General features: G+C 40.1%; 1 protein-coding gene across 1 annotated transcript; it reads left to right on the forward strand.

The window, feature by feature from the left end:
- The first annotated feature begins 654 nt into the window (after positions 1–654).
- On the forward strand, positions 655–15,494 carry LOC117460183 (bifunctional 3'-phosphoadenosine 5'-phosphosulfate synthase 2-like). The gene is made up of 12 exons (XM_034101457.1): positions 655–934; positions 3,487–3,601; positions 3,729–3,964; positions 4,649–4,787; positions 4,955–5,073; positions 6,147–6,260; positions 6,823–6,934; positions 7,947–8,152; positions 8,347–8,482; positions 11,969–12,237; positions 12,355–12,584; positions 14,574–15,494. The coding sequence occupies exons 1-12, from the start codon at positions 908–910 to the stop codon at positions 14,713–14,715; spliced, it is 1,845 nt and encodes a 614-aa protein (XP_033957348.1). The 5' UTR covers positions 655–907; the 3' UTR covers positions 14,716–15,494.
- The last annotated feature ends 1,761 nt before the right edge of the window (positions 15,495–17,255 follow it).

Consider the following 17,255-nt stretch of genomic DNA (forward strand, 5'->3'; position numbering starts at 1 on the left):
GGCGCCGGTGTGAAAGGGGCAAATGTTTACCTTCAGAATCATTAGAAAGACTAAAGAGCGACCGCAGACATGCTGATGTGTTTTAACCACACAAACCACACACATCACATTCAATACTCACGCACAGCCGAGCTTTCTCTATGTCTATCTCTACAGTATCTCTATCTATGTCTCTGTCTCGCTATCTATCTCTCTCTATAATCACAAACCAAGAAAGTTGTGACACTTTCGCCGGTTTATATAGCCTAGACAATGTAGGATAGACATACATGATATACATATATATTTATATATATATAAAATAACAATTTCATTAAGTATTTAATAAAAACCTTGCTCGCTGGAGAATAGCTACAGAATTAAGTCCTGTCACAAGTTAATCGGAGAGGACACACAGCTGGCCACGGATCTCGATGCTGCATGAGGGATGTGAGTAAACAACTTGTGTCTTACTTTTAGGCTGTCTGGAGGTATGGACAGCTATCAAAGCTACTAAACATCACATTAACAACGATGTACAAATGAAATTCGGAGACAAATACATATTTGAAATGGTTTATTCACGTTTGCAATGTTTTGAACAGACATCCCCAGGCACCTCATTGTCACGTAACGAGTTCCCCGGTGTAACCAGTTAAACGGCAACACCCGGCCCCGTCATGTCACTGCAGACCGCCACACTAAAGAAGTATGCAGATTTCTAGGCTTCGGAGGAGGAGTAGAAGAAAGCCTGGAGGCTGGTCTAGCGGAATGCTACGTGTCTTGGAAGCTGGACGTCCCTTTTTAAACCCCCCTCCGTCTTCCTCGATTACCACATTTTGGAGGTTCCAGCTCCCTCATCCAAGCCTGTCCGAAGCGGTCCGAGTCCCCGGTGTTCAGCAGTCATACGGCGGTGTTACACTCGAAAATGTCCGGCGTGAAAAAGCTTCGTACGGTGAGTAGATGTGGAGATATCGGGGAGAGAGAAACAACTGTAATTCAAACTGTCATCAGATAAACCTAGAGATTTTTGTCAAAAGTTCAGCCAAGTGTCTGTAAACCGCCAGCGCCCGAGATGTAACACTCCTCCCGAGGAGTTGTGTGTCAAATAAATCGTATTAATACACATTAACACTTTCCTTTTTGGTGAAACTCGGTTGCACGAAAAAGCAGTATTTCTTGTCGATTACTTGTCAATTACAAGTAACCCTGCATTGCTGCTTAAAAACCCTTTTTCTGCAACGCCTTGTTCGCTTTTCTGCCTCTTTACTGTAATTTACTAACTACCAGGTGTGATGGTAACAGACTTGTATTGACTCTGAATAGGCCGGTTGTTGTAGTAACTTTCCCATGTCAATTTGGTCCATTCATAACGCCAGTGAGGGAGAGAAAGAGGCCACTGTGAAAAGGCAGTCTGATGCTGCACACAGGAATGCTGCTTACTTGTAGAACATTATGTGAAGTCATCTTAAAAACTATAAGAATAACATTGGCCATTAACTGTAAGCAAAAACATTTCCATGCACAAAGACCTTTGTGTATTTTGTAGGCAAAAAAGTGTGCACCTGATACATCCATAGTGTGCACTAGAGCAGACAAGGTGAGTCCTTTTCTTAGAGTCAGCAACTTATTTAATAGGCAAACTAGAATGTATTGGTCACAAAGCAAATGTGCTGCTTTACGAAGAAACCCTGTATTTTATTTCCAAAGAGAAATGCATGGGTTCACTCGGTTGTTGCTTCCAGCTACTTCAAAGTGAGTAATGACTGGTTGTCAATTCAACAGAAATATCAATTTAGATGTGTAAATGGGGGCATTCCTGTAATTTTATGGCAAAAACAATTCATATTTGAAGTGACCGACCAGTTGGTGATGAAAATGTTCACTAGTTTCCAGCAGAGACATGTACTACCACAATATCATCATAATTGATCTTTTGTGATTTCCTAAGAAGGAGGATGTTAGCTGTAGAGAGGAAAAGAGTTATGTAAGGTCTTCAGAATTAGAGTTTATTGTAAGTTCACTATAAAGGAATGCAGTGGAAAGTCCTTTTCAGTAGGTCAATTCAATCTAAAAGCAAGCAACATTTTAAAAAGAGAAAATGGAATTACATAAAATATGATTAGTATTGTGAAGTCAAGTAATAGTTGTGCTTAAAAGCATTTCTAAAGCAAGGAGCCTTGAAGGTACTCTTTGATGAATACACAGTTATGAAGTGCCTTGATTTTGATGTAAGTGCACAATGTAGGAAGGGAGAGAGGATTAGGAGCAGTCTGCTTGCAGTGGGAATCTGAGGTGGACTGAGAGAAGGTTTCTCCCTTTTGTGGAAGAACAGTCCTGTTTGTCTGTAGGCATTGGCAATGTGTCCTTTGGGGGAAATGAGGCCCATCATAAAAGCATGTTAAGTACCTTTGTACTACCTATTCAATTTGAGTGGGAACAGTGGGTTACTTTCAAATGGTGCTCCTCAAGAAACGTAATCACAAATAATGACAGTACTATACTTTTACATCCCATCGCACTATGGATTTAAAAACTTTTCTTTACATTTTTGGTAATGATTTGATAAATTAATAAACCCAGCAAATGTAATGATTCCCTCCATTAGAAAAACAAACATAATATATATTATATCTGTGTCGCTCTTATTAAAACACACAACGTTTTGTGTGATCAAGTCAAGGTAATTGATTTATAGGTCCATGACCATGTGTAATAAAGGGCCACTTAAACACAGATTATAAGGTGGAGACTGAAACCCTCTGAGGGCAAATAGCCTGCATGTCAAGATAACTACAATTAGTGGAAAGCATGGGGGAGAGTCGTTTTTGAGAGGCGAAAGAAGAGAGATTTGAAAAGTGAAACCATGGCATGGATGCAGGTATGAGGGGAAGGTGGGTGCGGACAGAGGGCGAACGTGTGGGCACGAGCACTGCCACATCATCGCTGGGCTGCAGGCAGCACACTGGACACATTGTCCAGTCAGTCCTCCCATCATGCCTCACTCCACTACCCCTCCCCTTGAGAAGTCAATACAGCCATTTATCCACACAGTCTCTTTGGACCGAGCATGTAAAACAAGTCTTTCTATGATTATCACTAAAGTGCCACGTTGTGCCATAAGACAAATCTCATGTCAAACATAATTATGGATAGATCTAGTGCTGGGCAAATTGGGCAATATATTGATTAAATAGCGAAATCGTAATATGAGACAACATTGTCACTAAAATGTTGGATATTATAAAAGTGTCATATTTTCCTTGTTTCTAAGGCTGCAGGTTTTGTCCTGTTCTGATTTCGCAACTGTTATAGATCTTCTGTTATTTTGTGATACCTTTCATTCATATCGCCCATACTTACTTGACAACATTTTTGGATTGGCGTACAGATGTTTAAATCAGATGGATTATTACAACTAGTAAAGTCCTGTTTAGCTTTTTTCTACCTCAAGCTGTCCCCCACTTTAGTTTTGTCTTTATCTGAGCGTCTTTTCTTCTGTTTTAGGATCTCAACAGGTCGACCAATGTGGTGTACCAGGCCCACCATGTCAGCCGCACGAAGAGAGGGCAGGTGGTGGGCACCAGGGGGGGCTTCAGAGGCTGCACCATCTGGCTCACCGGTAAATCTCTACCGTCTCCACCTATTGGTCATTTGCTCATAATGTGGTTCCATAAAGGTTCATCTGATATGGACTGTTAAAAAACAATGCGCTCATGTTTGCTTGTCTTGTCACATTTTCTGTTTAGGTTTATCGGGTGCTGGAAAGACTACTATCAGTTTTGCCCTGGAAGAATTCCTCGTGTCCCACGCTATTCCGTGCTACTCACTGGACGGAGACAACATCCGCCAAGGGCTGAACAAGAACCTGGGCTTCTCTTCCGTAGACCGCGAGGAGAACATCCGGCGTATTGCTGAGGTGGCCAAACTGTTTGCTGACGCCGGGATGGTGTGTGTCACCAGCTTCATCTCTCCTTTCAGCAAGGTCAGAAAACATTAAGAGCCCAAAGTCAAGTGCTGCTAATGTTGAATTAAAACTGTGACTAACATTGTTTGCCAACCACCTTTTTTTGATCACATTGATTATAAACTAGCAATATGTCTGACCAATTAATACTTGACTGTAGTAGATTAAACAATAAAAACGTTCCCTTAATCTGTTTTTCAATGACGATAAGAGAAGATGAAATATGATATATCAGGATTAAGTTTCAATAGGACTAGGGATAGGGAAAGTTAACAATGAACTCATTAGGGCTTTGGAGAAATAAAACACGAGTTAATGTGTTCATTATATTGTGATAACTAAAGGAGGCTTATATTTCAACAGCTTTGATTGACTAAAACTATAATAAAATACTCTTTTACAATCTCCTATAGTACAATTTTCTTTGACTTAAATAAGAAGAATTTCCCAGATTTTCAGTCAACTAAAACTTGATGAAAAAACAGGATGAGATGACTAAATAGAAACAGGAATAGGACTAAATGAAAATGGCTGTCAAATTACACTATACTGATGCATATCTGTTATATTTATATTATTCAAAAGATCTGTTGAAAGGTTTTTAAACAGAAAGATTTGTCCATAAAATATCAGCCGTGTGGAATACGTAATTCAACTTTAAACCACATTCTAATGAAACATATCTACTATTTTCCTCCACAGGATCGGGAAGAGGCGAGGAAGATCCATGCAGGTGTAGGGTTGCCATTTTTTGAGGTGTTTATCAACGCTTCTCTTGAGCTGTGTGAGAGCAGGGATGTAAAAGGACTTTACAAGAAGGCTCGCGCTGGAGAGATCAAAGGTCTGTGCAACAATGTTCACCTCAGGAAACCTCCTGCCAATTCTTACCGCCACTTTTTATTATTCAAGCATTGCCAAGCCCTTCTTCACACTGAAATAGAAATGTAATATGAAGGCTTATGGGATTTCAATCATATTTCTTTTCATGGTTTCACATTTCTTTGTCAGGTTTCACTGGGATTGATGCAGATTATGAGCGTCCTGAGGCGCCGGATCTTGTGCTGAAAACCGGAGAGCTCACAGTGAACGAGTGCCTGCATCAGGTGCTGGAGCTGCTCAGGGAGCAGGTGGGTGTCGCATCCTCATTGTCAGTTTACATTTCTGTATGACATTTTCCCTGGGACAGGACAAATATTATATTTAAACCCCACAGGTTTTAGCTGAGGGATATGACAAAGAGACATCTGTACAAGTGACGTTAATGTAAATTCCTTAAGACTGTCAGTACACAGATCATAGCCTATCCCCTTTAAATAAGTATCCATTGTCCCAAACTGGTTTAACGTAATCAGGGATGGGCTATATTATCAGGCTTTCACAAACAATGATTTTAGACATTTAGACAAGACGCAATAAAGACTTGAAAAGGCAGGGCTTTTAACAACCATTGGAGTTGTTTGGTTGCCAACAGCAGATTAAGCATTCATCACAGAGCAAACAATAATTACATTTAACATTTAAAAGATTATTATCTTATTTGAAATGTGCTTTGGATTACTAGAAAGGTGCCTTCTGTATATAAAAAGATGTTCACCATTACAGCTTTTACAGATGAGAATAAGTAACATTTAAGTTTAACTTTGCACTCAGTGATTGACTTTTTGCCACTTTTTATGCACATACATGCATATGAGTTTCATAATGAGTTCCCAAGAAAATATTCATTGATACACAAGTTGTGTGTGATTTGCATAACCACCGGCATTCCTTTGAAAGATGACAGTAGAACAATGTGGTATATGCAATATGAATGATCAGGCAACTGGTAATATTCTTGCATTCCCAAGAGTATTACCCTTTTTTATCTCCTTCCATGCAATGCCAATAATTAGTTTGGCACCAGTATGGGACACCAATGGCCAGTTGCACATTTATTGAATAAATATCAAACACATTGTCTTTTTCAAATGCACAACATTCTTTACTTCCAACTTCTCAAATATAAATATCTGCTGTTTGTCTTTGTACTGTTGGTCTTCACTATGGGAATGGGTCGATTTGTATTACTATTAAACGTTTTGTATTACTATGAAATACTTAATTACATTAATCAGATTTTTTTTAAAAACGAGTTGCAGTCTTACATTACCCACAGTATCTTATTCTGATGTTAATAATATGTGTGTGTCTTTGCATACAGAACATTGTACCAGGCGAGATCATGGAGGAGGTGAATGAACTCTTTGTTAAAGACAACAAACTGAATCTGGCTGTGGCTGACGCGAACACGCTTCCTACCATCAGCATCACCAAGGTAACGCACAGCTCCAGTACACAGGATTTTTCTAATAATACTGCAAATGGACATGGAGGGCAATACTGGACATGGCAGTAGTCTGCTCTAACTTCTCTGGGTACTAATGAAAACATAAAAGCCTAGCAGGCATGCAGCAGCGTGGAAATAATGATAATTGAATCAGAGCAGCACTTTAACCTTGACAACATATAAATGAACCTTCTTTTTAATTGTATATTCTCTGTCGGGGGATCAAATGGTTAATTTCCACTTTTCTATTTGTGTATTTGAAATAAGAACGAAACATATTATTATTTATTTTATGTTATTGTCGCTTCAGACCATCTTGTTATGGTTTATATATTGACCATAAATATGTCAGCAGAGCAATACGGCTGTTTAATGCAAGTGTTACCCTACAGTATATCGTCCAGTATTAAAACTTCCACATTTTCTTGATCCTTTTATTCCTGGTGTAATTACTGATTTGATGGTACTCCATATACCATTGGGGAAGTTAAATCCAGGCGTTAAACGTCTATAATGCTGAATATATTGGGTGTTTATTCTTTGTCCACAGCTGGATCTACAGTGGGTGCAGGTCTTGTCAGAAGGCTGGGCCAGCCCGCTGAAGGGCTTCATGAGAGAGAGAGAGTTCCTGCAGGTCTTACACTTTGGCAACCTGCTGGATGGTGAGAGACGAGGGCACATATTTACTCTTCTTATAATTGCTAGGACACACACACCAGTATCAACCTGGCAATTATTGTAATGCAAGAAAACTAATGCGATGAATGTTTGAACAGAAAAAAGGGACACCCTATTTTTAAACAAAGCTACTCAGTCACACCTATACAAACAATTGATATGTTCTTAGAGAGAAAACCGTTTATTACAGAAACAAAACCAAACAGAAAAAATAACAAAAAGCTGGCTGTACAACACATAGAGCAATTATATAGAGGCTTTTTTTTTACATTTGAGTTAACTATCATCTATCCCCCATGCTTTAAACATACTTTTTCTTTCACTTGTCTATTTCAACTGTTGTCTTTACTTTTTGCAACTATTTAAAGTGCTTTATAATTACTTTTCGTCCACAGTTTAAAAAATGTTTGGCTGCTACCTCCTTTTAATGTCCTCTCACTTGCAGCATGTGGTGTCCAAGTGTATTTGACTCAATATAGGGGTATATGTGTTCTAATTAAAGTGTATTTACTAGTCCTGGTCCGGGATAGCTGCTGGAAAAGTCGTACCTTAAAAATGGGTTGTGACGGGTGTGCAGTAAATTTAAATATTAGTTCTGGCACAATATTTGCTTTTGTGTACCGCAAGACACTTCACCCGGATTTGCTCCTGTGGGTAATGTCCACAGTACATGTATAATACCAATGTATACTTGTAAAAGCGCCTCGATGACCTCGAGGCGTGAAGATGGACGGTGTGGCGCAGTGCGCTGTGCAATGATCATCAGATCAAGGGGTGAAACCCGCCGCTGCTGCGTCTGTAAAGCCGGTGTGTCCTTGGGCAAGACACTTCACCTGAACTTGCTCCTGTGGGTATTGTCCACAGTTTCTGACCATTGCATGTATGATATATGTGTAATGTGTGTATATGTAAAGCGCTTTGAGTCATTGAAAAAAGCGCTATAATAAATGTAAGGAATTATTATTATTATTAATTATTATTAATTATTTGTCTCAGGTGGGGCCATCAACATGTCAGTGCCCATTGTGCTGCCTGTTGCCTCGGAGATTAAGCAGCAGCTGGACGGCTGTGCGGCGCTTGCTCTGGAGTACCAGGGTTCGCGCGTCGCTATTCTCAGGAACCCCGAGTTCTACCCACACTGCAAGGAGGAACGCTGCGCCAGGCAGTGGGGCACCACCTGTCCACAGCACCCTCACATTAAGGTGATAAGGCTTTCATCAAATGTCTTCAACACGTAGTTATAAACGTTATACCTTCCACATGATTGATCTGCAAACTCACTTTGTTTGCCTGGGTTATAGAGTGATAATATTTAAATGTGTGAGTTTTGGAAAGTAAATCATAATTATAGTATTCTATTATGTTATTCTAATTCTCCTTTTATCACCTTGTGCAGATGATTTTGGAGGGAGGTGATTGGCTGGTAGGCGGTGACCTGGAAGTGCTGGAGCGAATCAAATGGAACGATGGGCTCGACCAGTACCGCCTTACTCCACAGGAGCTGAAGCAGAAGTTTAAAGACATGAAAGCAGGTAAGAAATGACTTAATCACAGACCTACAAGAGAAGGCAAAAGGGCTTACAATGTGTGGCAAGTAGCCACCAAGGTGACACTCAAGATGAATACCATTACATAAACAAAATATCGTTCCCACCGGGGAAAAACACAAATAAACATACAAATGAAAGCAATGTATTTAGCAGTGCACCACTTGTCTTTCAGAAGAACTTGAAAAAGGACCAGATGCAAAAAGTAAAATGGTAATTTTTTAGCTGCATGATGATTTTTGTGATCTGTGTGCAGTGATCAATGGAGACGTATAGTTTCTTTGAAAAGTAAAGAACAATGAAAAAGAACTGTCTCTTGCTCACTAGGATTTGAATACTATGTTCAAAGTCTTGCCACTTATTCATCTGCAGCACAACAGGGTATGGCTTTTCTGTTTCAATGCTTTGCTGCTCTTTGGTTCAAGTGGCAGTTTTGTTACTGGTGCTAGCATGTTGTTGTGATGTGCACAATTTGGCTGACACTGTTTTATATGTTCTTAATGTCAACCAACCCAATGAACAGGAAAAACCTTTCCAAGCTCGTAATTGTTATTCTGGAACTTAAAGGTGGGGTAGGTAAGTTTCAGAAACCGGCTCGAGTGCACTAAAATTTGAAAGTATGCAGCCGAAAAGAATCCGCCCCTTCCTTCAGACTTCCTTACAGAGCACCTCCTCCAACACACATGAACGCACACACGTCAGCAGACTGGTGAAAGTGGCCGCCTGTTGCTGGCGAGTCATTGAAGTACTGCTGCAATGCACGCCCAATGAGGGCACGAGATACATTTGTGCGTGCACGAGATGGAAGGCTGACAGACAGGGTGGCAATCCATTACATTACATTACATTACATTGCATTTAGCTGACGCTTTTATCCAAAGCGACTTACAATAAGTGCGTTCGACCAACAAAATACAAACTTGAAGAAAACAGAATCATATGTCATTATTATATAAGTACATATAAGTACATCAGGCTTCATAGAGCAAAACATTTCAAGTGCTACTCAACTGGCTTTAGATAAGCCAGCCCTTTATTAGTATATAAGTGCTTTGTTAATAGTTCTATCGCTCGAAGTGGAGTCGAAAAAGATGAGTTTTCAGTCTGCGCCGGAAGGTGTGCAGGCTTTCTGCTGTCCTGATGTCAATGGGGAGCTCATTCCACCATTTTGGAGCCAGGATAGCAAACCCACGTGTTTTTGCTGATGGGAACTTGGGTCCCCCTCGCAGCGATGGTGCAGCGAGTCGTTTGGCTGATGCAGAGCGGAGTGCACGTGCTGGGGTGTACGGTTTAACCATGCCCTGGATGTAGGAAGGGCCAGATCCATTCGCAGCATGGTACGCAAGTACGATTGTCTTGAAGTGGATTCTAGCAGTTACCGGAAGCCAGTGAAGGGAGCGGAGGAGCGGCGTGGTGTGGAAAAATGTAGGAAGGTTGAAGACCAGACGAGCCGCTGCATTCTGGATGAGCTGCAGAGGTCAGATGGCACATGCAGGTAGACCAGCCAGGAGGGAGTTGCAGTAGTCTAGGCGTGAGATGACGAGAGCCTGGACCAGAACCTGCGTCGCTTTCTGGGTCAGCTGGGGACGCATCCTCCTGATTTTGTAAAGCGTGTATCTGCAACAGCAGGTTGTAGCAGCGATGTTTGCAGTGAAGGACAGGTTGTTATCTAGGATCACACCCAGATTCCTTGCAGTCTGAGTCGTGGAAACAACAGAGGTGCCGATGATGATTGTCAGGTCAAGAGTGGGACAATCTTTTCCCGGAAGGAAAAGCAGTTCAGTCTGGTCAAGGTTGAGCTTAAGGTGATGATCAGACATCCACTGAGAGATGTCAGCTACTTTTTACATTATTACGGCTTCCACAGATGACATTTTTTAATGGATTTTTTGTCAAAGCACTTAAGATATTCATTGCTATCGAGATGTTAAGAGCATTCCATTGAATATAACAAAAAGTGTATCTCGAGCCGGATTCTGAAACTTACCTACCCCACCTTTAATGACATTGAAAGAATAAGCTAGGCTTTGCTACACTTAAACAGTTACTTACATTTACTTAATACAAACCACCTTAAAAAAGATACATTCATTGTTGTTTTTAGTCTTTTTTGTGGGATTTGATAAGATAAATAAGATAAATATAGAATATAAACACCCTTTTATCACAAACCACAAGCAATTTAAAGGTCCCATATTACACTGTTTTTCATTACTTTATTATAGGTCTCAGATATATAGAAAACATTTCTCTGAAGTGTTTGGCTCCAAATACCAAACAGATCATGCATTATAGCATCCCATAATCCCCTCTGTTTCAGCCCTGTTTGAAAAGTGCTGATTCTCTGTCTGTTACTTTATATGAAAATAAGGAGCCACTCCCCACGCCCCTCTGAGAGATATTTGGTTAAAAAGAACACAATGGTGCTCTAGGAGGACATTCAGGTGATAAGGTGGGGGGGGGGGGGTCACCTTGGTTGGTGATTGGCTAATGGTTACACTAGCCAAAAAAACGTTATGACGTTAAGTGAGCGAATCTTTTTTCCTGAAACTTTCAGAATCTCTTTACACATGTTAATGTATAAAAGACAGGAACAAGTGGATTTTGCATAATCGGTGACCTTAACCTGTTAAACCCCGAGCCTGTTTTTCAGGTTTCAGGCTCGAAAATGACATTCCCAGAACAAATGACTGTAACTTCACTTCTAAAAGGTTTATATGAATAATTTTTGTTATCAAAGCAAGGTTACATCTGTGAGTTGGATGTAGAAGTGTCAGAATCAATATAGATGTTTCTGTGTCAGAGTAAATTCAGATGGAACATAGCAAAACAATGTAAATTCCTGTCTCCGCCTAAAGAAAACCCATTACTTATAGTGAAGACCAACCTTGAATGATGGGTTAGTAGCCTAAAAGCTTTAGGAATCCAAATTATAACATATAATAAGTACCCTGTATCAAGATTGAGGCAAAACAAGTGACATTTGACCTTTTTAGAGAGGTTTATGAAAATAAAGTCCAGGCGGAATAAGCTTTGGGCACATTTGGGCCCATTTGGGCCCATCAGTGCCATTTGACCTTTTTCAGATACCAGACTATAAAAATCATTGTATTACATTGAATAATCACTATAGGTATTCATTCCATTAAAAAAAAAAAAAAAAAAAAAAAATGTAAATAAAAAAAAAGATTCTTAAAAAAATATTAAAAATATTTGTGTGAGTGTGTATAAAAAAAATCAGGGTCCCCGTCGGCGGGGACCTTCGGGCTTAACAGGTTAAATGCGAAATAAGTTGAGAGTATTATGGGCATGTTTTGTGTGAAAAGTATTCAAAGCACAAGAAGCTCCACATTCCAAGCTGCACCAATCATCAGCCTGACGGCTCCACTGTACCACAACAATGCTGCTATTACAAGAAATGCTGCTCTTTCAACTTAATTGTGTCCCCCTCCTCCACATTGTCCTCCTTAGATGCGGTATTTGCATTCCAGCTGCGTAACCCGGTGCACAACGGCCACGCGCTGCTGATGCAGGACACCAAACGCCGTCTGCTGGAGCGCGGCTACAAGAACCCCGTGCTGCTGCTGCACCCGCTGGGAGGCTGGACCAAAGACGACGACGTGCCTCTGGCCTGGAGGATGAAGCAGCACTCTGCTGTGCTGGAGGAGGGCGTCCTGGACCCCTCCAGCACCATAGTCGCCATCTTCCCCTCACCTATGATGTACGCTGGACCCACAGAGGTGAGGAGCACTGGCTTATTCTTTAGCCAGAGGTTACCATCGGTCACTCTCTACAGTTCCACCATACATTTACGTGTGATTAAATATGAACCTGATTGTTATTTATTGCGTAATCAGGTTCAGTGGCACTGTAGAGCCAGAATGGTCGCCGGGGCAAACTTCTATATCGTTGGCCGGGACCCAGCTGGCATGCCTCACCCGGAGACTAAGCAGGACCTGTATGACCCCACCCACGGAAGCAAGGTCCTCACCATGGCGCCAGGCCTCACCTCCGTGGAGATCATCCCCTTCAGGGTCGCCGCCTACAACAAGACAAAGCAGGCGATGGACTTTTACGACAAAGAGAGGTACGTGAAGAAGAAATCTGAAGTTGTTTTATTTTTTGGTCCTGTTGTCTACTTCAGATCCTTTTTTTTATTTTAAAGACTTACTGACATGGTTGTCCCGGTTTGAACCCAAGTGCAAAACAAACTGGAGCAAATGTGCAGTACATCCTTATTAACTGCATTTTTGTGAAATTCTGATTCAGTTTTACAATATATCCTCCTGCACACATGTGTAGGCCCAAATCTCTCAAGCCAAAACATTATATATTTTTGAAAATAAAACCATCCTCTGCACTGTAATATGTACAGTGCATCCGGAAAGTATTCATACCCCTTAACTTTTTTCACATTTTGTTATGTTGCAGCCTTATTTCTAAATGTGTTTCGTAAAGAGACACACAACTTGAACCCGCTATGCAAGAACACTGGGACGGAGACTTAGGTGAAGTGTCAAAAAGACTGGATTTAATAAGTCCACAAAAACCAGACAGGGGACAAAGCAAACTCTGAACAGAGTGGGGAGAACGTGGAGCAGGGCTGAGACGGAGGTTGGGCTGGATGTGGCAGGCAGGACGGAATGGAATGTGGAGTTTCTGGAACAGGCAAAAAACAGAACAGGATTAGCATACGAAAAAATCCAACAGGATGAGTATACAAAAGAACTAGAACATCTAGTCAGCCGGAACTGGAGTTTTTACCACTGTGAGTATACGAAGAACTGGCGAAGTCTGATGATCGAACCGGAGTTTTAAGCAGCAGCAGGTGAGTGGTGGTAATCAGTGATGATAAGAAACAGGAGCAGAGGTGAGTTGGCGGAAAACTGAAAGTAGGTCAACCACGCCCAGCCAGGAAGACAGACAAACAGAAAGACAAACAAACAGAAAAAAGGAGAAGGAGATACCGCAATTCCTCACAAAATGGATTGAATTCATTTTTGTTCTCAATGTCCCACACACAATACCCCATAATGACAAAGCGAAAATATTTGTAAAGAATGTTTTGCAAACGTGTTAAAAATAATTAAATGAAATATCACATGTACATAAGTATTCACACCCTTTGCTTTGGAACTGAAAATTGAGCTCAAGTGCATCCCGTTTCCCCTGATCATCCTTGAAATGTTTCTATAACTTGATTGGAGTCCACCTGTGTTAAATTAAATTGATTGGACATGACTTAGAAAATAACACACCTGTCTATATGTGGTCACACAGTTGACAGTGCATATCAGACCACAAACCAAGTCATGAGGTCCAAGGAATTGTCTGTAGACCTCAGAGACAGGATTGTATCAAGGCACAGATCTGGGGAAGGGTACAGAAAAATGTCCGCAGCATTGAAGGTCCCAACGAGCACAGTAGTCTCCATTATTTGCAAATGGAAGATGTTTGAAACCACCAGGGCTCTTCCTAGAGCTTGCTGCCCAAACCGAACTGAACATTGGGGGAGAAGGGCCTTTGTCAGAGAGGTAACCAAGAACCCGATGGTCACTCTGATAGAGCTCCAGTGTTCCTCTGTGGAGATGGGAGAACCTTCCAGAAGGACAACCATCTGTGCAGCACTCCACCGCCATCAGGCCTTTATGGTAGAGTGGCCAGAAGGAAGCACCAAAGGCACATACAAGCCCCCATGGAGCACCTAAAGTACTCTCAGACCATGAGAAACCAAATAGTCTGGTTTGATGAAACCAAAATGGATCTCTTTGGTCTGAATGCCAAGCACCATGTCTGGAGGAAACTAGGCACCGCTCATCACCTGGCCAACACCATCCCTACAGTGAAGCGTGGTGGTGGCAGCATCATGCTGTGGGGATGTTTTTCAGCAGCAGGAACTGGGAGACCAGTCAGGATCAAGGGAAAGATAAAATTATTATAAATTCTATCTCATTTCTTAGGCCCACTCTTTTGTATTTCAGTGTGGTTTTATGTAGGTCCCTATGGTATGATTCTACTAACTTGTCCTGCCCACTCTCTCTTTAAACTACTCTTTCTTCAATGCTCACTTTCTCAGACACGCTGACTTTGAGTTCATCTCTGGCACCAAGATGAGGAACATGGCTCGCAGAGGAGACAACCCTCCCAATGGGTTCATGGCCCCCAAGGCCTGGAAGGTGCTGGTCGAGTACTACACCTCTCTGCAGAAGGACAAGTAATCAACACAGTGACAGCAGCACTGCATCACTTCTCAAAGGGGGTTATATATACAGTCTCCCCTCCAGTGGTGTTCTAGATTATTTTATACAAAAATACTCATTTTAAATTGCTATAAATAATGAGTTATTCTGGCAGGGGGTGGGTGTTTCGAACAAGTCTTCACCAAATCAAAAGGTTTTGTATTATGCAGTTAGATTTTTACATTCCTTTTAACATTTTAAAAATGTGATTTTTGAATCCATTGTATGTTTATATCCATATTAACTTAAGCTATATAATTAATAAATTAAAGGTAACTTGAGATTCTTTTTGTAATTTGGGAACACATTCCGGGTCAGGGAAATCATTATCATATGCATTGTCTGAGGGATGCTTGTCTGTCCAGTTCTTTGTATGACCTGAATGAAAGATAGTTGCAGTATATTACTACCTACAGTGCCTATTTGTGTTACATGTATGGATGTTGATTAATTCATCATGTTAATGTTTCATACCATTGTGAAATACATCAGAGATGTTTGTATAATGTGAAAGTGCCTTTCTCAAATGGCAACATTATAAAACAGAAACTGTTGCTGATGGTTGCCTGAAGTGTCTCTGAGATTTGAGTGATTTTATAAAGTGGGCATGTGAATTCATGTAATAAAGACTTTTAGGAAGACAAATGCAGTAATAAAGAAATATGTTAGTCATTATGAATCATTGGTGACTTCCTGACACTGGAATATTGTGCAAGATTATTTCTAATAAACGAGGTTATGCAACACGCCCTCGTTAACTGTTGTCTGTACAAGGTTCTTACTTATCAATCATAGGTTGAAGTCGAGTGGGAAGTGTTGCATTCTGGGGCTGCAAAGCCAAAAGTGCAGTGCTGCCCTCTGGTGGCAAGAAGTGGTACAGGACAATATTAAAAAGTACAGAATGAGGAACTACTGTAAATGTAAAAGCACAGTCACCGTGGGTTTCTATTACGGGGAGAGTTGTATAACTGCACTTATCAAGATAACTCCCCTCACTGACACCCAATCCACAGATGGTCCTCCGTGTCTACCTTTAGTTTCAGCTGAAAGACTGGGGGAACTACAAGTAGAAGTCACTGTCGGCTGTGGAGATGTTCTTAATAAATCTATTATGTGCACATTTGTTTATATTGTAAAACACAGAGGTGTTTTTTTTTTTAAAAAGCCAGATCATTTATAACAGATCAAGAATATCCTATACGCTTTCAAATTAAATGTAATTGAGTGAACTGATTCATTTTGCCAATATAAGATTCTCACATAAGATCAGATCATTTAACCTGCTGTTCCAGGTAACCCCATTTCAATCTGCTGAACTGCACCCTCAGTGCTTTATAAAATCTCAAACTACTATACTTAAACAAAGAAAGGACGGCTACTGTTACTGTCTCTTGTATACCACAGTCCTAAAATATCTGTATGTAGGCTGACCATGTTTAAAAAAAAAAAGTTCCACTCAGGTGTTCAGGTTGCATAGACATAGAGTATGGCCTCATGGTTCAAGATATAGTCTTATTTTTTGCACACCGTTTATTAGAGGATACTTTGACTATCCCTTCTCATTATGTGGCTGATGCTGTTTGGCTTTAGCAATAATGGACCTCCAGGGCTGATTCTGAAAGGCAAAACAATTGTTCTGGTAGGGTGGAAATGCAATTAATGCTTATTTTTTGCAATTGTTTAATCGGTTAATTGAATTTCAAATGAATACATTCCAAGTGTAGAAAAAGTGAATGTATTCACAACTAAAATCAAACAAATGTAATCATAAAGGAATGAGAAGTTCCCTCATTGGGAACCGGTTAACCTTCTGCACTTCGACTTATAATTATTTTTAAAAATAATGGATTAGTTGATAATCAAAATGAATGCTGTTTAACTGTATGTGGATTGATTAGTTGACACATTGTTTCAGATCTAGAGTTTAGCCTTCCTCAGCTTACTTCAGAAGATTTTTGGATAATTTCTTTGTCTGCTTGTAAAGTCTTGAGTAAATAGTATTATATTATTATTATTATTATATATATATATATATATATATTTTCATTATTATTATTATATATTTGTATTATTATATTTTGTTGTATTGTTATTATTATTATTATATATTTTTATTATTATTATCCTATGATTATACAATCATGAACATGTTATTGTTAAAAGCTGTGACTTTAATTTAGTTATGTATGATGCAATGGGTTTTATTCACCAATAGTGTGCGTCAATCTCAATCTTTATTTATTCATATAGCACATTTAAAAAAAAAATGACAACCATGTTAGAAAAATAACATTACAGTGTATTGCTTCTGCAATTATCAACGTTGGTTTACTACTTTAGGATTTATTTGAAGACAGCGAATACAGAAGGCAATACAGGTACTACAGAGGATATGGATTTACAGTTTAAACATAATGCATTTTGAAAACATTAAGGGGGTTACAAAAAAATGTGTCATACAACATGATATGACAGTTTAAACCGCGAAAAGTGACATTATGTTGGAAACTTCCCTAATT

This window comes from Pseudochaenichthys georgianus, chromosome 15 (assembly GCF_902827115.2).
Source record: "Pseudochaenichthys georgianus chromosome 15, fPseGeo1.2, whole genome shotgun sequence".
NCBI classification, from domain to species: domain Eukaryota; kingdom Metazoa; phylum Chordata; class Actinopteri; order Perciformes; family Channichthyidae; genus Pseudochaenichthys; species Pseudochaenichthys georgianus.

What these genes read in the sequence shown, in the direction of transcription:
- LOC117460183 (XM_034101457.1), top strand. Translation starts at nt 908, where the DNA reads ATGTCCGGCGTGAAAAAGCTTCGTACG. An exon ending in TCATCTCTCCTTTCAGCAAG is followed by an intron (nt 3,965 to 4,648) that starts GTCAGAAAACAT and finishes TTTCCTCCACAG; the next exon opens with GATCGGGAAGAGGCGAGGAA. An exon ending in TGTACGCTGGACCCACAGAG is followed by an intron (nt 12,238 to 12,354) that starts GTGAGGAGCACT and finishes TTGCGTAATCAG; the next exon opens with GTTCAGTGGCACTGTAGAGC.